General features: G+C 51.6%; 1 protein-coding gene across 7 annotated transcripts in view; it reads left to right on the top strand.

Moving 5' to 3' along the window:
• UROC1 (urocanate hydratase 1) overlaps window positions 1-21,243 on the top strand; it is a 42,752-nt gene that overhangs the window by 1,087 nt on the left and 20,422 nt on the right. For all 7 annotated transcript variants that reach the window (XR_004624805.1, XM_019803652.2, XM_019803650.2 and 4 more), the window contains exons 2-13: window positions 7,730-7,860; window positions 8,957-9,050; window positions 9,916-9,975; window positions 10,296-10,424; window positions 10,553-10,614; window positions 14,572-14,638; window positions 14,733-14,876; window positions 16,589-16,677; window positions 18,049-18,111; window positions 18,415-18,594; window positions 18,896-18,993; window positions 19,827-19,899. Coding sequence is in view for 6 of the 7 variants with exons in the window: in XM_019803652.2 (XP_019659211.1) it covers window positions 7,730-7,860; window positions 8,957-9,050; window positions 9,916-9,975; window positions 10,296-10,424; window positions 10,553-10,614; window positions 14,572-14,638; window positions 14,733-14,876; window positions 16,589-16,677; window positions 18,049-18,111; window positions 18,415-18,594; window positions 18,896-18,993; window positions 19,827-19,899 (1,190 nt within the window). In the remaining variant the exon portion in view is untranslated. The remainder of the gene's footprint in view (window positions 1-7,729; window positions 7,861-8,956; window positions 9,051-9,915; window positions 9,976-10,295; window positions 10,425-10,552; window positions 10,615-14,571; window positions 14,639-14,732; window positions 14,877-16,588; window positions 16,678-18,048; window positions 18,112-18,414; window positions 18,595-18,895; window positions 18,994-19,826; window positions 19,900-21,243) is intronic.

Here is a 21,243-nt window from a genome sequence, read left to right on the forward strand (position 1 = left end):
CAGGAGAAGGGTGGGGCGGGTGTCGGGGGGTGAGGGGTATTGTTGGAGGCGGGGCGCTGGGGCGGGGCTGGGCGGAGCGCGGGCAGGAGAAGGGTGGGGGCGGTGCTTATCTGGCCCAGCTCAACTACGTCAAGGTCGTCAATTAAAGATTCCTCCCGCTGGGTCACTTACCCGCTGGGCGCCAAGGCCTCGACTTTTGACCTTGAGGGCCTGGAGGACTCTGCCAGCTGCCCATCTCAGGTGATACTTTTATGGCTGTGTGATGGCCTCTTGTCCTGGGAGAAGGGCCCTCGGGAGCTGAGGAGCTGGGCACCTCAGCTTTGCCCTGGGTATGTCGCCATTTGCTTGAAGGACACAAAACCCCTGGAGTAGGGGCTACTTGCAGGTCTGGGAGTTTGGGCTGTTGAAGCCCCTAAACCTTCCCTGGGGTGTCAGGGTCAGCCAGCCTTCAGCCCGTGCCTGTGAAACAGTAAGAGAGATGTATGTTGACCTCTGCCCTGACCCTCCTTTCTGCTAATACTTGGTCTTTGACCCCAGTTCCTGACACAAAGATCCTAAATTCTTTGGAATTTCCTGGGTGATAGGAGCCTCTTTTGTGCTAAAGAAGCCACTGTGGGTGGGCTCCTAGATGGGGGCAGGTCACCAAAAAGACCATTCCATGCTTAGAAACTTGGAACTTTGGGCCCCACCCCCCATTCTCTAGAGAGATGAGAGGGGTGGGAAATTGAGTTAATAATCCATCATGCCTTGCGCTGAAGCCTCCACCAAAAATCCCTTAACCAGAGGGTTCAGAGAGCTGGGTTGCTGGGCGCCCTGAAGTGCTGGGGCAGGTGTGGTGCCCCAAAAGGGCATGGGAACTCCACGCGCCTTCCCCAGACCTTGCCTTGTGTCCCTCTTTGTCTGGCTGTTCATCTGTATCCTTTCTCGTGTGCTTTATTATATTATAAACCTGTTTCTCTGAGTTCTGTGAGCTGCTCTAGCAGATTAGGAACCCAAGGCAGGAGGGTGTGGGAGCCCCGATCCGATCCGTAGCTGGTTGGTCAGCAGTACAGGTGCAAGCCTGGGATGTGTGCCCGGGCGTCTGAGGTGGGAGGGGCAGTCTTTGGGACGCAGTGTGTTAGCGCCGGTGCGAGCTGACTCCAGGTAGATGGTGTCAGACCTGAACTGAATCTTAGGCCCCCCAGCTGGTGGGGAGAATTGGTCACGTGGGGAAATCCCTCAAAGCAGCCACAGGAGGGTCCTGTGGGAGAACACTCCCCTTAGAGGAGAAGCGGGAGAGTCTTCTTGCCAGTCCCAAACCCATTGACTTCATCAGCAGCTCGCTTTATGCTCTTCCTTCAGCTTGTTTTCAATTTTTAAAAAATTTAAACGTGTTTCTTTGATTATTGACGTAAACTTTCCAGGTACTTCTATAAGGTAAGGAAGTCAAGTATTATAATCGTGCAAGTTCCCCACTTCTCCTCCTGAGCCACCGTGGCCATTTTTGGGCATATCCTTCCACACACATTCTACGTACATACAAAATGTGTATGTGTCCTTTTTAAGACAATAGACGCGTTCTATACACGTCCGTTTTTTAGGTGTTCATTATCGGTGAGTTTCGAGTTGTCCCGTTCTTGTAACTGTTGCGCAGTATTTCATTCCTGGGGTGTGCTTCACTTTTTGTTCTTCTTTAAGTAGATTTCTCTGTTTAAATATAGAATATGGTCTGGTTATAATTTTAGTCCGTGTATTCTCAGCACAGACACAGGACAGCTATAGTGCAGAGGGAAATTTTCGTCACCTAACAGGAGCAGTTGCTCTACTAGAAATGTCCCTAGCACCTCCTGGTGCCGTATGCATCACTCTTCGTGACCGTTCTCCCAAATCCTGCCCCACCTGCAGGGCTGTTCTGGACATCAGATACGAAGACCTGAAGACCTCCCACCTGTGTCCATCTCCCCAGCACTATCTTGAGCTTCTTAAGAGTGGGACTCTGTTGGGTTCATTCCTGGGTCTTTGGTGACACCAGTACATGTTTGTTGAATGAAAAGGCAAGAGTCTGTGCTAAGTGCCCCAACCAAATCCTACAAGAGTTTAGTGGGCAGGAGAAACCCAAGAGGGCCTCTTGGAGGAGGTGGTCTTGGCTACATGAGCAAGGTTCTCAGATGGGAAATCCAAGAAGGAAGACCATTTGGAGACAAAGGGAGGCAGTGAGTGAAAATGCAGAGACGGGCCTGTCCAACGTATCGTGGGGGTGAAGGAGGCTCCGTGTAGGTCCAAGCTGGCTGTGGAGCTTGGAGAGTCAGGCCCAGCCAAATTATTGAGGACCCTGAAAGCCAAGAGCAGTGTGGACTTTATCAGATGAGTAATGGGGAGCCCCTGAGGGTTTCTGGGCAGGGGCATGACCTGCTGCTTAACAGTACTCCCCACAGAGAGTATAAAGTTTTCTACAGATTTCCTAGAAGGGCAGGGTGGGCAAGAGGCCCAACTAGAAGAAAGAATTGGCAGCATGGAGGGCCATGAGTGTGGGAAATGATTATTTTGATGGTTGGCATTCCCACGGTACATATATGCGCCAGACCCTGTTGAGTTGGTTGCCAAGACAGCCCTATGACACGTGTGCTGTTATTGTGCTCATTTTCCAGAAGAGGAAACTGAAGTTCAGGGAGGTGAAGCGTGCATGTGCCGCGTAGCCACCCCTCTGGGATAGACTGAGATCCGAAGGGCTGGAGCACTGTAGCCGCAGCCTCTGCAGAGGCCGCCCTACCCCCTGCTAGCAAGGGCCTGAGCCACAATTCAGACCCAGGAGGTCTGGCTCCAGTTCGGGCCAGAGCTGGCCTAATGAAGCCTGACGACTGGGGGCGAGGATTGGGGTGATTCAAACAGGACCATGCCAGGTGGATCATGGCCATCAGTTCTGACAGAAAGAGTGACAGTCAAACACTCAACAGGTGGGCGAGTTTGGTCCCACCAGCACACTGCCAGGTTAGAACGGAAGGAAGTCCTAAGCCGAATTCTCTCCCTCTCCTTCTCTCCCTCTCTCATTCTCTCTCTCTCTCTCTCTCACACACACACACACACCCTGTTCTGTGAGCTAAACAAAGTCGCAGGCTGGTATCCTTTTAGGATCAGCCACCACCTAGGAAAGATTTGCTTATGCCAGAAGTAACACTGTTCCCAAGACAGGATTCTGTCACCATCTATTATTTTCCTAGGGCTGCTGTAATAAATCTACACAAATGGAGTGACTTTAAAACAGCACAAATGTATTCTCCTACAGTTGCGAGCGTCAGAAATCTGAAATGGGTTTCCTTGGGCCACAAGCAGAGCAAGCAACACTAACGCGTATGCAAGGATATTGAAATCGTGCTTGTTCTTTTGCTCTCTCATTGAATCTCGTGATTCGCATTTTGGGGGGCGCAAATATTACATATGAGATTGTCCTGGTTTATGTTTACATGTCTCAAAAGTTTGTAATATATTTTCAGCAGCATTAAATATAATGTAAACTGTCGAGTTAAAAAATATATGCAGCAGGGCTGCATTCCTTCTGAAGGCTCCAAGGGGTGGGGGTGGATCTCTTTCCTTGCCTTTTCTAGGTTCTAGAGGCTGTCTGCATGTTTTGGTTCGTGGCCTCATCCTGTCTTCCATCTTCAAAGCCAGCTGCATAGTGAAATTCAGATCTCTTTTTCTGACTCAGATCTTCCTGCCTCCCTCTTACGAGGACTCTGGTCTCGGGCTGAGCTGGGTAATGCAGGATATTCTCCCATCTTCAAATCCTTAATCACATCTGCAAAAATCACATCTCTTTTGCCTTGTACTTTAACATATTCACAGATTCCGGGAAATAGAATGCAGACATCTTTGGGGGCCATTCTTCTGCCCACCACACCATCAGGCATCCAGAATTCTCCAACCTGATGACTGAACCCGGGACATTTTATGAATTAATCCTCTGGCCCTAAGGGAAGAGGCCACTGAGTTTGTTAGATTTGTTGGCCTATTAAGGCCAGGTGGGAGTGAAGAGTTGTCTAGAATATTCTTTCCAATTTATGTGCCTTGAATACATCTGATTTCATCAATAAGAATCCACTTAGAACATGCATTATATGAATAGTGGGCCATAATTTCACCAAAGCTAATCCACCTCTGACCTTCTTTTTTTGAAGATTTTATTTATTTATTTGAAAGAGAAGGAGAGAGAGAGAGAGAGGGAGCACGAGCAGGGCGAGGGGCAGAGGGAGAGGGAGAAGCAGTCTCCCTCGTGAGCACGGAACCCCCAGTGGGGCTCAATCCCAGGACCCTGGGATCATGACCTGAGCTGAAGGCAGATGCTTAACCGACTGAGCCCCCAGGCGCCTTGACCTCTGACAGATTCCATGCTGCACAGCAGACCCTCCGATGTGGACTGAGATTTGGAGAACTGAAGTGCTTGTCATGCCCTGTGATTAGCATGCCAGCTGACCACCTAGAGTCTGAGTTGCCAAGTGGGGTGCCTGCTGGCTCTCCCTGTGGGTGTTGTGACATCTTAAAATAACCCAAAGACCTCTAAACAAGGAAGCTACAAAGCCGGGTTGAGGGGGAAGCAAGAAATACTCCTTAGGTTCTGGTTTAGGGGTCTTTAAAGGAGCAGGTGAGTAGAGGCACTGTGTGCTGGACAGTGTGCGTTATCTCATCTAATCCTTCCAACGTCACAGGTGAGTAGACCACGCCAAGAGATGAGGAGACTGAGGCAGGGTGCCCAGCCCGAGTTCACACAGTAGCTGGCAGAGCCAGGGGCAGGCTCAGCTGTCCCCTGCTTCTCAGGGGCTGCCAGCCCTGTCGTCCCACCGGCCTTTCCTCGCTGAGCCTCCTCTGCTGCAGTTCCCAGGGCCCACAGGGGCACCTGGGCTCCCCCGTAGGCCTGCCTGAGGCCTGTGGCGGGATCGTGGGTAGACACAACCTGTCTGAGCGCCATTTTCTTATCTTAATGCTGAGAGCTGCTCCCAGTCGGAGACTTAGAATATTGAATCCAGGCCAGTAAACAGATATTTACTGCATGTCTATTAGATAACTGTAGACATAGGGGATAAAGTTATCAAACAACAATATAATAGAAGACAATGTTCCTGAATTAAGTAAAAACATGAACTTGTTGATAAAAAGATACAGTTTATCCTGGAAAGAAAAAACGAAAATTTGATGTGGAATAGATGACATTAAGACATGTCTAGACTAAGTTAGTGAGTCTCAGGGATAAAGAAAAATTCAGTGGTCATAAAATGGAAATCTTATACAAGGGGGAAATATGGCACCCAGAGCTTTTGTGATGCACTTAGGATTCGGGTGCTTGCCCGAATCCCCTTTACATGTACGGCATACGTGCGCCTTCAGAATAGGCTGAATCTCGTACAGCCTTTAAAGACATTTCAAAGAATGGCCGAGTCATTTCTATCAACTGATACATTTTAAAAATCACAGAATTTGACAAGGTTGGGTCCAGGACCTCAGTAAGATTGAGTTGAGGCCCGGTAGTGAAGCCGGCCCTGCTGTGAGGACAGCGGGTTCCCACTGTGCTGCGCCCTCTTGACAGGTTGTGAAATCTGCATAGGGAGTTGCAATCAATATTTATTAGACAATGGGATAAAAGAAGCTGGAACAGGATAGAAAACATCAGGAGCTGTGTAATTAGGTCAAGTCTTATGTAGATTTTGTATGTGTGTATGTTATGTATTGCTTTTGAAACTTTTCTTTAAATGCTCAGTTTCACTTGGCAAGTGCTTATGAGAAGCTCTCCACCAGCCAGAAAACAGCAACAATCTTTGCGTTGTGGTGTAACATGCACAAAAAGCAGCCGAAACAACGAGTGCACAGATGTGAATGTCATAGGCGCACAGGGAGAGAGGGACAGGCCCGGGCCTTGAAGGCGGACCACAGTCCTGACTTCTAATGCGTGCCTTGGCCACACCTGCTCTTGAGTGGCCTATCAACAGGGTTATGCAGTACGTCCCTTTAGTGTGGGCTTCTTCCACTCAACAGCAGGTTCTGAGCAGCCACCCGGCTGCTGCATGTCACCGTGGGTGGCTTATCCTTGTTGCTGTCCTTTAGTGGTTCCCAAATGGGGTCCCCAGGCCAGCACAGGCAGCACCTGGGAACTGGTCAGGGGCACAGATCAGAGGCTGCCCCAGACCTTCTGGATGATTCCGACCTCTGCTGGAGTTGGAGACCCTCCCACTGCAGCATATTCCTAGCCACTGTTCTTGAGGGACAAACTCCTACTTCTCATCAGTCGTTTTTCCAAGGGAGAAGGGATGGTACATGTTTGTTCCACATGAAAATTAATGCCCTTAGCTGGGGTTTTCTTTATAGCCTCTCTTGCCATCTGCTGCCTCCTGAATTACCCATCTCCATTCTTCCCTTCTATCCCACCCAGCCCCTGAGGCCCCAGTGACACCCTTGTCACTCAGACCTGGGTGTGTCTTACCCATGCCGTGTTAGACTGGTGGGTGCATCGGACTTGTGGCCCTGCTCCTAGCCTCTGCCTTCGGCACCTGTGCTCCCGGCTGGGCATCTCCCTGGGAGCACGTATGCTCCCTGCCCAAATGCTGGTGTACCTGGTCCTGGGACCTCACCTCTTCTCCTGTCACCTTCTGCCTCCCAGTGTCCAAAGCCCACCTGTCTTCCTCAAGTATCATACCATCTTTTCCCTCAGCAGAAATGCACTGAGGGAATGAAGGGATACATTCACCACACCCAGCTCCTCATCTCCCCACCCCCAAAGTGGTTTGTGCCCCAGGGTCAGCTGGTTGAAGAAATGGCCTCAAAGTCCACCCAGACACCAGGTTGTCACCTTGGTCCCCTCTCCCATTGGCCTGCCTCTAGGCTGTAGTCCAGGTGTTGGAAGGAAGAGCGCTACGAAGGGGTCTGTCAGGACTCTGGCCCGCCTTGAGCTTAGCAAGACAGATCGTAAGCAATAAAAAAAGCAACCTCTACAACATCCAACAGTGAAACGCTTGGGAAGGAGACAGAGGCAGTGGGAGAGGATGGGAGGTCAAGGGGGGCATCTGAACTGAGGCCTGAGTGAGGGAACAGACCCTCCAAGTGAAGGCAGGGTTGCAGAGAGGGTTTAGGCAGAGGGAAGGGTAAGTGCCAAGGCCCTGCAGCAGGACCAGGATCATCAGGGATGTCTGGAGGACTGACAAGAGGGCTGGGAGTTGGGCTGGATGAGAAGCCCTGGGAAGGTTTCTTCTTTCTCTTGGCCTGCCGTCCCTGGCTCCAGGCTCTGCCCCAGGCCTGCCCGGCCCTGGCGGAATCTCACTTTCAGACCTGCAACTGTGCAGTTGTACATTGTCTGAGGCTGGTTGCCAAACTGGGTGCTGGTGGAGCGTTGCTTCTCCACACTCGTACAAGGTGCCCATGGGCTTCTGGCAGATCTGCTTTCCCCACCCTCGGGTCTGCATCTCCCACTGTAGCTACAAGCCTCAGGGCAGACCCCTCTCTGGTCCTTGACTGGGATAAAGAAAGGCAGGGACTAGAGGTCTGCCTACACGAAGGGGGGTGGGCAATCAGGGAAGGCTTCTTGTAGGAGGTGACATTGTAGATGGGCTTGGAGTGAGAACTAGGTAGTCTCTGGGTGGGGCCATAGGTTTCTTCATGGAGCAGAGGTCAGTCTAAGTAGGGAAGGAGGAGGGCCCATTATAGAAGCCTCACAGTGCTTGGCCTGGAGATCCCCCACCCCCTGCTGCCCCTCACCCTTCTCTTCCCCCAGCTAGCGCTGAGGAATGCCCTGCGTTACTTCCCCCCGGATGTCCAGGAGCTACTGGCCCCTGAGTTTGCCCAGGAGCTGCGACTGTACGGGCATATCTACATGTACCGGTTTTGCCCCGCCATGAAAATGACGTCAGTGCTGGGAGTGCAGCTTCAGAGGGGGCCCAGCATGGCAAGCACGTGGGAGGGACCGAGCTGAGGTCAGGAGGGCGGAAATCCAGGCTGTCCACACTAGGAGGCCCACAGCTGTGGCAGGCTGAGTGGACAGCCTGCACACGGAGAGGGGGTGGTGTAGCCTCGAGCTGGCTGCAGCCTTCAGCCTGGCCAGAAGATGAGGGAATCCTTTTCAGACAGGTGTCTCTGGCCTCCTGTCCTGGGGAGTCCACCCTGAGCAATTCTTGATCCCAACTGTATATGAAATCCCTTTCTAAACCTCATATCTTGCCCTGCTGGGAGATGAGGAGAGCTTTAGAGGGTGGCTCTGTCAGTGTCTTCAGACAGCTTCGGTTCCCATCGGGGGTCTCAGGCTGGACAGTGCATGGCACTGGAGGCCTTGTTAAAAAAAATGTGGATGGCGGACATCACCCCACATTGTGGATTCAGTAGTTCTGGGGGGTGGGGGCAGGAAGATCTGCCATTCTCATGGTTCCCAGACAATGCTGCCCCCACCCAGCAGAGCCCACACTCCAAGCACCATTGTTCTTAAATACGCCAGAGGCCCAGACCTGTCTGGAACCACCCAGGGAATGTCATTCTCCCCAGATAGGAGGAACCACGCCCCCTCATTCCTGTCAGGGCCCGTCGGCCTGGCATCTGTTAGAATTGATGCCCAGGAGCATTGGTGGCATGAAGGAAAGAAGGGATGAATAAACTCCATCTGGAGTGGAAGCTTCTGGAAAGCAGACATCAGCTTTGCTTCGAAGTCCATTTTCTCCCAGTAGGACCTTGCCAAGTGGGGAGGAAGGGCGGTCCAGGTGGGTAGGGGCCTAACTCCCCACCCTTGGAAGGGCAGGGGTGCAAAGCACAACGTAAGCACCAGAGTGGGCCGGCCTGGGTGGTTTGGAACCGCCCTCTGCTGGCAACTCCCAGGTGGCTTCTGCAGGATGCCAGTCTTGCTGTCCACACCTGTGTGGCCAGGTGCTGGGCTGTGGCCAGGGTGGGCCTGAGTTTTGGCGGGCAGGGAGCCTACCTCCCATCATCACACCTGGTGGCCGGACACCCCTTGCAGGGCCTACCCAATCGAGCGGTACCCCTGCCGGACGAGAGCTGCTGCAGCCATCATGCACATGATCATGAACAACCTGGACCCTGCCGTGGCCCAGGTAACAACCGGGGGAAACTGAGGCCTGTGGGCCCGCACTGCCCAAGGGAGATGTAACTCAAGACATACGTGTAATGCTTTTAAGCTTTTGATTTAGAAATAAGGATAAACTCATAGGAAGTTGTGAAGATAGTGTAGAGGGGACCCGGAACCTGCTCCCAGCTTCCCCCAAAGCCGTATCTTCCACCTCATCAACGCCGGGCGTCAACACGCTACGATGGACACACATGTCATTTTAAATTTTGTAAAAGCCACTTGAAAAAGTAAAAAACAAAACAAACACAAAACAGATTTACTATTGTATTTTGTTTATCCCAATGTTATTAGAAACATTATCATTTTAACCTGTAGTATAAACATTACTGAGATAGTTTACAACCTTTATTCCTACTAAGTCTTTGAAGTCAAGGGTGTAGTTTGCATTCAGAGCATATCAAATGAGCTATGGTTCAAGTGTTCGATAGCCGCACATGGATGACCAAGTCTGGCCACGTGTGTCTGGTGTCCTTGGGGGCCAGTCTGTATATCAGACACCCATATTTGAGAAAGGATAGCCTGAGAGAAATATAGCCCTAGAATCTGAATATTCCCAGGCCTCAGAATCTGGTCACAGATGGACCCTTGACATCGACCCTGGGCTAAGTTCCCAGAGGGATCCCAGATCCAGTTCTGACCCTCACCTCACACTGAGCCCTTACCCACTCACAGGTAGGCCAACGTTCCCTGGGCTTCGCCCTTTCTGCCTTGTCCCCCGGCCCTTAACACTCCTTCTTCAAGGGCCATCAGCCACCTTGCTCTGTTGAGCACAATGCAGAGGTGGGGGCCCTCCTAGGCCCCCATCTCAGATGACACTATGTCTTCTCCAGTTTCCCCAGGAGCTCGTGACCTATGGAGGAAATGGGCAGGTATTCAGCAACTGGGCTCAGGTACGCTGGACTGTATGGCTTTCCCCCCCATCACATTTTCTGGCCTGGTAGGAGCTTACAACCCAGGCCCTGGACTCAGGTCTGTGCCTCCCTGATGCCTGAGATGCCGACACTGGAGATACTCAGTGTACTGAAGGTCCCAGGGTCATGAGTGGCATTATTGGAGGCACCAGGAGCCATTGGAGAGTAATGACGGCCTGGAGGGATGGGATACTGGCAGGACTGCTGGGTCTGTGGGAGCTCTCTGGGCCTGGGTGGTGACTTGGGGTGCAGTGTGCCCCCCCCTTACAGAGCCCTCCATGCTTTCCTCTCCCCTGCAGTTCTGGTTGATGATGTCCTACTTGTCGCAGATGACGGAGGAGCAGACCCTGGTCATGTATAGTGGACACCCACTGGGCCTCTTCCCAAGCAGCCCCCAGGCCCCCAGGCTGGTCATCACTAATGGGATGGTGGGTCCTGGGGCAGCCGGGCATTGTCCTGCCTTGGGGCAGCAGGAGAGCCAGGTGCTCCCAACACTGCCTCCCCATCGTTTCCTCTGTGACGCCTCCAGCCCTTGGCTCCCATCCCTCTTTTCCAGGTCATTCCCAACTACTCCTCCAGGACAGAGTATGAGAAGCTCTTTGCCATGGGGGTTACAATGTAAGTCCTTCCTCACTATTTCAGTTTATATTATGGTGTTTCCACCTCAATCATACTTTATTGTAAAACTATGTAGCAATGTTAAAAACAATTTGAAAAATACTTACAATGGCAGCACCAAAGCGCAATCTCATGTTGACATATTCCCTAGGAGTTTTTGTGGATATGCAGACTACAGTTTTTATACACTTGCGAGCAAGTGAACAATTGGGATCCTGCTTTTCCCCAGCATTTTGTTTTGCTATGAACAATTTCAAATGGACAGAACATTGGAAGAATTAACAGTGAACAGCCAGATTCTGTGTTTAACACACTACCAAACTCTGTATACCATGTCTATCTATCTGTCCCTCTATCCATCCATCTGACCAAGTTGGCTTTTGATGCATTTCAAAGTAAGCTGTAGATACCATGGCCTGGAATTCAATATTTGTTTACAGGGTTTTTTTTTTTCCTTTTGAAGTGAAACTTACATGAAATGCACATATCCTAGTGCACTAGTTGATAAGTTTAACAAATGTGTGCACCTTGCAACCCAAACCCCAAGATTCAGAGGACAACCATTTCATCTGTCACAAAATTAATGCATGCTCTGAATTGCAAGCTTTTTCCTCAAACATTATAAAAAGAGCTACAGTGGAAGGGAAATCCCTCTCCCACCCCATACTCTCCATTTCAGGGGTAAAGTCTATGTCTTTCCAGACATTTCTTAACGCACGTGGTTACAGATTTACGTAGACCATTACAGGCCCTCTGCACTAGCCTTTCCACCTTTGACAATATCATTGTGTTTCAGGAAACATGAGTCTAATTGGCCCTTATTTTACCTGCAGTGTTCAATTGTAGCATGATTTATTTGGCCCCTTGCCACCTGATTTGGGTTGTTTCCAGTTCTTTGTACTTAAAAAGAATGCTACAGTGACTGTCCTGATCTGTATATTTTTGTGGATCTCTGGGAGCGTGGCTCTAGACTAATTCCCACTTAAAGTCGTTACTGGGACCAACAAAGTGGGTCCACTCCGAGCTATAGACAGAGACTACACCAGGTGGCATTGCCTCCCAGGGTCACTTTATTCTATTCGCTCAAATAAGGATATCATAGGGAATACCCGGCCAAAGCCACTCTCCCAGCAGGGGCAAGCAGACCCCTTTTATTAGGGCGTGGGATGAATATTCAGAGAAGGATTTTAATATTATAATGAGGCTGAAGTAATTGTCAGGCAGTTTCTGATTCATCTGCAGGGGGGTGGTTCTCAAATGCCTTCTCCCATTCCAGCAGTTCCTTCCTTGGTTTCTAAAAGAGGAAATGGACAAGCAGGAGCCTCTAGGTGTTTCCTGAGTTCAGGGGGTCGAGGGGTCTCACCAGTGACCAAGTGTGATCAGGTCTGTCGTATTGGGAGCCAATTAACCAGGCCTCAGGTTAATACTTTATAATATAATCATAATAGTCACTCCCATGTGTTCTAAGATTTATAGATACCTTCACATTTGGTCCTTTACACAAGCCTCAGCACTAGGTGCCCTTCTTAACCCATTTTGTGGAGGAAGAAACCGAGGCTCTGAATCCCTATTATTTTTCTGTTTGGTTGTAAGTAGTTACTGTTACTCTCATTTACTACGAGGCCCGACGACCTCCTGCCAGCGGAAGCAGCCGCGGGGTCAGAGGGGCAGGATTGGAGTCTGGACCTGCCGCCTCCTAGGTGTGACGTTGGGCGAGTTGGTGTGCTTCTGTTTTGTAGGTTCGGGATGGAAGTTTAAGGAGAGTGGAACTGCAGAGTCAGACCTGGTCTACCGCACCTGAGGCTTGACCCAGGTGCTGTGGGTGATTGACTAAACAGATGCAAATTGCCCACAGAAGTGGGAAGAGCGTTACATGTAAAGGGGGTCTGAGAACCTAGCCTAAAGCAAAGCCTTTTCACTGTCAGGCTGACAAAAACAGAGCTACAGATAACAGGAAGTACTAGGGAGGATGTGGGAAAACTGGCAGTCACAGGTTGTGGGTGGGTCTAGGACAGAACAGCAAGGCTGAGGGTGGCTGGGGAGACTCTATCTTAGCAGCTGGGGTCGAAGTGCGAAGTGCAGTTAACTTGATCCCACAATTTTACCTCCAAGGCTTATTTTGGGAGCAACATGCAGTAGATAACGTGAGCACAAAGGACGAATCAGAAGGATTTAAAATCCGTTCCCAGCTCTGCCATGTATCCCTGTATAACCTTGGAACTTGGATCCTATCTATAAAGAAGGAATTTAAGAGCTCCTGCCTCAAGGAGTTGAAACGATAGAAGGGACACCCTTTCCCACGTGGCACAAAGGGAGCCCCTGGGCGCTCTGCTTGAGTGGATGTGGGCCCACGAGGGAGCATACCCTGTGGCAGAGGTTAGGGGGACCGTGCAGATTTGGGGGCGGTTATGATGGTTTCACCCATCTCCCTGGGTGGGTATTTATTATCTTAGCACTATTTTTTATGTTTTTTAATAGACAACCTTCCAAGGCAAGGATAATTCCTCCCCCTTTTTTGGAAGAAGATGCAGAGGTTCCACATGGTCTGGTGCCTTATCCAAATTATGGGATAGACTTGGCCTCAGACACAGATCTGTAAGAATCAGGATCCACCATTGATCCAGGAGAGAGGAGGGGCTGGGGAGAGTTGCTGCGGGACAGGAACCCAATAGAAAAGAGATAGGGAGTTGAAATTGAAGAAGGAGAAAAGCACGTGTCAGTAAGCCCTGGAAGATCTCCTTACCTCAGTGGTGCTCAGAGAAGAGGAGGGTTAAAGCAACAGAAAAATGCTGTCCTTCCCCCATTGCATTGCCAGAAAATTCCAGTGTTTGATAATTATCAAGTAATGGACACCGGCGTGCTCATGCATCACAGGTGACAGTCCCTTTGGCAGGTAGGAGTATCTATTCATATTTGAAACGGTTGCGCCTGATGACCCAGCACTGCCCCCGCCCGGCTTCTTCCCCAGGCCCAGGTGGAGGGATAGGAGGCAGCTCACTGCCACTGAGGTGCTCACTGTTTGCATAGTGAGACCGGACGGAGCGGGGGAACATTCTGTGGCTTCTGGTACTGCATACTGTGGAGCCATGAACAGGAATGAGCAGGATCTGTGTGTGCTGTTGTGGAAAGGACCCCACCACTGCTGTGCCCTGCTGCGGAAACAGTAGGGATACCTACACAATGAGGCCGTTTGTGTAAATAACACTGATACGGATGACAACAGTGACTGCACATGCAGCAGAGCTCTGAATGCCCGTCATGGCCGTCTGCCTTACCGAGGCGGGGCACACACGCCTGACGTGCGCGGCTCGGTGAGTTCAGATACACGCGTGTGCTGTACCAGCCCCTCTCTGAAGACACCACCCCTGCCTCGTGCAGCTCCATGCCCGCCCTCCATCAGGTAGACTCCCCAGTGGAAGGTCACTGAAGGTTATTGAATGGAATCCCACAGAACGTACTCTTTCACATCTGGCTTTTTCATGGAGCCACTTGATACACAGGAGGACTTTGGTCGTTTTCTTTGCAATGTAGCATTTCACCGTGTCCATATGCTGCAGTCGCTTCTCTGTCCTCCATGATGGGCAAACCAGCTGTTTCACGGTGTGGCCACTGCAAATACCGTTGCTGTGAACAGTGGTGTGCATGTCTTTAAGTGGGCGTGAGCCTGGACAGTGGAAGTGCTGGGTCATGCTCGGCTTCCGTCAATATGGCCCAATAGTCCCCAAAGTGATTTTAACAATTACAGTACAGTTTTTAATAAAACAAAATCCATTTATAAAAGATCCAGAAGGCCGGAGGGACCGGAATTGGGGGCCTGTAGCTTTATCTCTGTTTACATTTTTTGAAGGAAAATGTATTAATGCATTTTGACGTAATTAAAAAGGAATTTTAAACCATGTAATGTGGAAGCTGTGCCTGGCTCTGGGCTCACCCTGGGCTTGCCTTCTCTGCCGTCAGGTATGGCCAGATGACAGCAGGCAGCTACTGCTACATCGGTCCCCAGGGAATCGTCCATGGCACAGTGGTGAGAAACAGGGCCACAGGTGGCTGCAGGGGGTGGGAGGCTGATGTGCCGCAGGGGACGTTAAGTGCCTTCTCTTCTCCTCTTCTCCGGGCAGCTCACCGTGTTGAACGCCGGCCGACGGTACCTGGGCATCAAGGACCTCGCTGGGAAGGTCTTTGTCACCTCCGGGCTGGGCGGAATGAGTGGCGCTCAGGCCAAAGCCGCAGTCATTGTGGGGTGCATCGGTGTGATAGCCGAGGTGAGCCCGACAGGAGCTCGGCTCCTGCCCACATGCTTCCTCCCTCACTATAGAGCCACTCACAGCCATCTCTTCTCTCGCCACTGCCACCCCGAAGCCTCCCAGTGTGAGTTCCCATGGCAGCATATGCCTGCTGCCTTCAAAGTGCCCATCACCTTCCACGGTCACGCTGGCTGATGCTATCCTATGAAACTGACCTTCTGTGGGCACTGCTTCCCTTATTCCATCGAATCCCTGGAATACGGTGGTGGATAATAAATGTGGGCACGTGAACTTAGACGCCCCCAGCTCAGACAGCTCACAGTCGGGTGGGGGAAGCAGACATCAGTAGAGGTGGGTGCAGGCAGGTTTTGCTCAGTGGCTCTCACGGCTTTCTTTGGGAATGCCAAGGAGGGGAAGGGAGGCAGGGAGAGGAGGTGAGGAGCTTTAAGACAAATCTTGGTTGGGGTGGGGGGTACCTTCTTGTGGGAGATGTATTTCCTGCTTTCAGGGAAACGGAGGAGGGCCCAAGTGTCCTTGCACAGGTGTCTCTTAAGCAACTTGTATTTAAAATAATCAGTATGCCAGAGTGGCACATTTTGGGGGGCCTGCCCTTGACCCCTACACAGAAAATAAGTTATAGCAACCAATGATAGCTTTCACAGAGCTCATCCCCGGAATCTGCAGGAAAACAGCCTATGTTTTTAAAAAGCCTTGACTTCCCCTTGCCTCATCCTCAACCTTTATCCTCATCTACATTCCTCCATATCTTCAAAAAGTTTTTGCCACAGAGAGGACACTCAGTAAATATTTGTAATAAAATTCCCAAATAGAAAATAAGCAATCCTAAAAGAGAGGGAGAGAGAGAGAGAGTAGCGTTGGTGATACACACCTTTGTGATTTACGCTTAGTTGATACTAGGCCTGCGTCATACTGTACTTGGTAGGAGCCCACCTGGCTTCAGGTAGCAGAAAATCAAGCTGTAGGATCTTCCACAAATAGGGCTTTATTTTTCCCACACAGCCAGCAGTGCTGGCATTGGTCCAGCTGCTCAGTGATGTCAGGCCAACATCTCTAGATTGTCTTGGGTTTCCTTCATGGATACAAAATGGCTGCCCCAGCCCCAGCCATCCTATCTCCATTTAAGGCTGGAAGGATGGAGAAAGGAAGTGCCACCTATGAGTGACTCTATTTTATTTTATTTTTTTAAGATTTTGTTTATTTATTTGACAGAGATAGAGACAGCCAGAGAGAGAGGGAACACAAGCAGGGGGAGTGGGAGAGGAAGAAGCAGGCTCCCAGCGGAGGAGCCTGATGTGGGGCTCGATCCCATGACGCCGGGATCACGCCCTGAGCTGAAGGCAGACGCTTAACCACTGTGCCACCCAGGCACCCTGACTCTATTTTAGCAGGAAAATAATACTTAAGAAACCCCTTCTTTTACCTCGTGGTCACTATTAGATCAAATGGAAGTTCTTACCTAAAAGGGAGCCTGGAGACAGTGGACAGGGTAGTCGTGGTTTGCTTGGACAGGGGCTGAGCACAGCGTCCCCCTGAAAATCCGGGTTCTGTTGCTAAGGAAAGCAGGAGGGGGAATACAAATTGGAAAGCAGCTCACGGCATCTGCCCTGACACTGTGTTATAAAAGTGGGTGACCTACATGGGGGATGGCATCTTTCTAATGGAGGCTGACACGCCCAGTGACTGGGAGACCCTGTGTCTCATGGTCCCAGGTAGATAAAGCCGCCCTCATGAAACGCCACGAGCAAGGATGGCTGATGGAAGTGACCGACAGCTTGGACCACTGCATTGCAAGACTCAGGTACAGTGCCTGACACGTGAGCATGGAAAAGTGGGGAGACCCCGAGAAGGGGCCTCGAGCCTGGGCTGCTTTGCATGGGCCTGTTAAATGCCTGACACTTGGCCACAGGTGGTGCCTCACCAAGAGACCCCACAGAGGTCATACAGTACCAACATCACAGGACCCACCATGGGATTTGAATCACGACCCCGAGATCAAGAGTTGCATGCTCTACTGAACGAGCCAGCCAGGCACCCCTTCTAATTCCACTGGAATTTCTCTCAGGATACCGCGGAGTTCCCATACCTGGTGGTCAGACACTTGCTGTTAAATGATTGTCTCGACACCGAGACACTGTTTTCTGAAGTCTGTGCCTTGTATTTCTCACTGTTGTGGCCCTAGTGCCTAGCCCAGAGCCTGGCACATAGTAGGTGCTCATCTAATCTGCTGGGGGGAAATGAGCCTTTGAAAGATGGAACTGTTCCTCAGCATGATTCCAGGTTAGGGGTAAGCTGATCTTCCTCCCCACTCATGCACTGGTTCTCAGGGTGGGGGGCAGGGGGTTGACAACATCTCCCTCTGGTTTGATGTCTTCTAAGGTATTTTAGTGGGAATGGGGGGAGGACTGCCCTGGGGGCTGCTGATCCAATGCCATTTTGTTTGTTTGTTTTAGAGAGAAAGAAAGAACACCGGGGGGCAAGGGAGGGGTTCAGGGAGAGAGAATCCCAAACGGACTCCCTGCTGAGCATGGAGCCCAACCTGGGGCTTGATCCTAGGACCCTGAGATCATGACCCCAGCCGAAGGCAGATGCTCAATCGACTAAGCCACCCAGGCGCCCCCATCTTCTTCTTTTTTTTTTAAGATTTATTTATTTTAGAGAGAGCGTGAGCACATGCAAGCGGGGGAGAGGCAGAGGGAAGCAATCTCAAGCAGACTCCCCACTGAGCACAGAGCCAGAGGCAGGGCTCTGAGATCCTGAGATCATGACCTGTGCCCAAATCAAGAATCAGACGCTTAACTAACTGTCACCCGGGTGCCCCTGGAATCTTCTTTAGTAATGTCTGCAATTTTAGGATCACCTTGAATGAGTTCTAGAACGATCCAAATCGGAGCACTAACAGCAACAGCTGTGATTCTGTGAATCCCCTCAAGAAGGCTTGTCACTGTCGTCATCTTGGTTCTCTCATCTGGGCCATTCAGGCCTGTTGTTACAGTTCTGGGTCCTCAGAAGACACGCCTCAGAGGTCCCTGCACCTCGGGCCCGACGCTGGCCCACAGTGCTTTCCGTGACCTCCAGGGCCGTCTGCATCCTCTCCAGCTTGGTGTTGGTGGGGGTGGGCAGCTGCGGGCAGGTGTGATGGGCCATCTGCTCTGCTCTTGTGCCCTTCTAGGGAAGCAAGGAAAAGGAAGGAGGTGCTCAGCCTTGGTTACCATGGCAATGTGGTGGATCTTTGGTAAGTGGGGGGATGGGAGTGGCAGCCTTGGGGACCCTGGGTGAACCTGCCCCTCCAGACAAGTGCTGATGGTGGCCGTGTGCTCCCCGGACACAAAGCTTCCAACGTACTCAGCTTAAGGCTCCGCTCCCAGCTTTCAAGGCCCAGACTCTGGCCCAAGCCCACAGCAGCCTTCCTGCAGATGCTCTTTTGAGAGAGGAGGGCAATTCCTCTCCCAGATGGGCCATGAACTCAGGCCCCAAAGAGTGCCTACCCCGCCTCAGGCAGGTGCTGCCTGCACTGATCACCCCATGTCTTCCCCAGGGAGCGCCTGGTGCATGAATTGGACACAACGGGGGAGCTCTTGGTGGATCTGGGGTCGGACCAGACGTCCTGCCACAACCCATTCAATGGTGGTTACTACCCTGTGCAGCTGGGCTTCGCAGAGGCCCAGAGCCTCATGGCCTGTGACCCTACTGCATTCAAGAGCCTGGTCCAGGAGAGGTGATGAGGTCCCAGGGCTACTCAGGTGTGGAAGGGGTGGGGGTGCACACAGCTGGCAGGAGCTTTTGGACTGGATGGCTCTGGCCTCTGCCTGGTTCTCCAGGGGCCAACTGTGTGGCCTTAGGCAAGACCTTTAACCTCTCTGAACCTGTCTCCTCCTCTGTCAGATGGGGTGGAAACAGCAGAGCTGGCTGAGCCCCATGGGGTGGGGTTGAGGAATGACAGGGGCGAGGTACAGAGGGCCTGCTCTCAGAACCTCATGGGTGGGCAGGGCTGACCACAAATTGCTGGCCTCTTGCAGTCTGAGGAGGCAAGTCTCAGCCATCAACAGACTGGCCAAGGAGAACTTCTTCTTTTGGGACTATGGCAATGCCTTCCTCTTGGAGGCCCAAAGAGCAGGTGAGACACAACAAAGGTGAGGTGAGGGGGCCCCAAGCTGGGAGGGGCCAAGACCCTGGCACTGGGCACTCTCCCTTCTCGCCAGCCAGGAGTGGGCCTGGCAGGTGCCCGGGATAAGAGGGGGAATAGCGTGTGGCTTTCACTGTGCCCCTGCTCAGGCCTTCTCGAAGCTGGGCCTGCCAGGTCCCTGGCCTCTCTGGGCCTCAGTTTTTCCATTTGCCTTAAGATCGTGAAGTGCCACAAACAAGAGTTGGTAGGATGCTTGTATGTAAGCTCCAGTGGGAAAAAAATGCAGCTTAACTTTTCCATGAAGGAAACTTTTTTTAAAAATTTAAATTCAATTAGTTAACATACAGCGTATTATTAGTTTCAGAGGTAGAGGTCAGTGATTAATCAGTCTTATATAACACCCAGGGCTCATTCCATCACATGCCCTCCTTAATGTCTGCAGGAAGCTTTTCTAGGACAGGTGGCTCGTGCTGGAAGGTAAAGTTCAGAAGGTACAAAACTACCCAGTGGAAGGTCGCCCTCCCAGCCCTGTCCCTGGCACCAGATCCCCTCCTGGAGTTCCAAGATTCTGCTGGGCCTGTCGGGGCACAGGTGGGCCTGGCATATGGGGCGACGTGGATATGCCCCACCGGGCCCCACACCAAGGGCAGCGCTTGCTGCCTCCCCGCCCCAGTGAGGCTTCCCTATCAAAGCAGAGCTCCTGCATGGTCTTCCCTGGCCTCTGTTTCAATTCCCCTCTGGAGAGCAGCATGAGTCCTCGCCCCGGGGCTGATAGGCCGGCCCTCAGACCCTCCTGCTGAGTCTGTACCCTCGCTCTGCCCTAGGAGCTGATGTGGAGAAGAAAGGGGCCAACAGGACAGAATTCCGCTACCCCTCGTATGTCCAGCACATCATGGGGTAAGTGATGGGGTCACTTCCAGCCTCTGGGTCCCAGACACTCAGGTTGGGAAAGTTCTCAGGTAGGGAGAAACAAGAGATAACCCAAGGGAGATTGGGCTGAGGGGGGAGGCCTCAAGGTCAAACCAAGCAACACAGGGTCAGGGGACGGGAGGCTTCAGGATGCTTCTGGAAGGTTTGCCAGCCCATTTGTGCACAAGATGGGACCAGAGAGGGAGGGAGGGGAGAAAGGCCATCGATGGTTTCCTTCTTAGATTCACTGTGAGTGAGGAGGGAGAGGCTCATCAGGCCACAGTGCCAGCCTACCTACAGCAGGGGGCTGCTGGGCGCTGTCCAGAGAGGGGGGGCCCAGGGGACTGGTGACCACCTAGGAAGGTCAGTTCGCCTAAGGCAAACCTGGCCAAGCCCCCGCATTTACTATTTCTCCCAACTACTTCGCTTTAGGTTCACTGATTTTGAGGTTGTCTTTGTCACAACACTGAAAACGAATTTCTGCCTGTGTCCCAGCTCCCTGCTCCTGCAGCAAGAGATGGTTCCGATCTAAGAGGAGGGCCAGAGAACCAGAGGGAGGGGAAACACTGAGGGGAGAGGGGACTGAGGGGGAGGGGGAAACCCTGAGAGGAGAGGGGAGAGGGGAGCAGAAGGGGAGGGGATAATGGTGTAGGAAAGACGTTAGGGTTGAAAGCCAATGGCCAAGAAGGAATTCTTGAGATGTCTTTGGTGCAAAAAAGTGGTTTTACTAAAGCACAGGGACAGGACCCATGGGCAGAAAGAGTTGCACTGGGGTCGCAAGGAGTGGCCCATTACATACTTTCAAGCTGGGAGCGGGTTAGGGATAGCATAAGTCTCTAAGGAATTTTGGAAGCAAGGTTTCCAGGACCTGGAGGGGGCTAGCTATTGTTGGGAACATGTCATTTATTACTGTCTAATAAAACCGTAGTTGTGAGACCCTTCAGATGTATATCAGTGGGCCAGATGCTTGGTGATTGCCAACAGGTGACTTGGGGGGGGGTAGAGGTAAAGGAAGTTTCTAAAGGAATTTTTATATGTTGAAGTAGACTTATGGAATCCTTGGGGGAGGAGGGGTTGGGCTAAGATTGCCTTTGCCCTTAGCCAAGTATGAACATGGAGGCGGTTGAGTCCCTAGAGGAATGTCACTCTGCCTGATTCAAGGACTTGTCAATGGGCTGTAGGTAGTAAGGAAATTTAATAATTTTTCTTCTGCCTTTGTTTTCCACATCATTAATACTGAGGGAAAGGGGGATTGATGGGAAGGGGGAACAAGGGGCTGAGAGGGAGGTGGGAACACTGAGGGAAGGGGGACTGAGGGGGAGGGGGAAGGAG

Source organism: Ailuropoda melanoleuca, chromosome 4 (genome assembly GCF_002007445.2).
Source record: "Ailuropoda melanoleuca isolate Jingjing chromosome 4, ASM200744v2, whole genome shotgun sequence".
Lineage (NCBI taxonomy): Eukaryota > Metazoa > Chordata > Mammalia > Carnivora > Ursidae > Ailuropoda > Ailuropoda melanoleuca.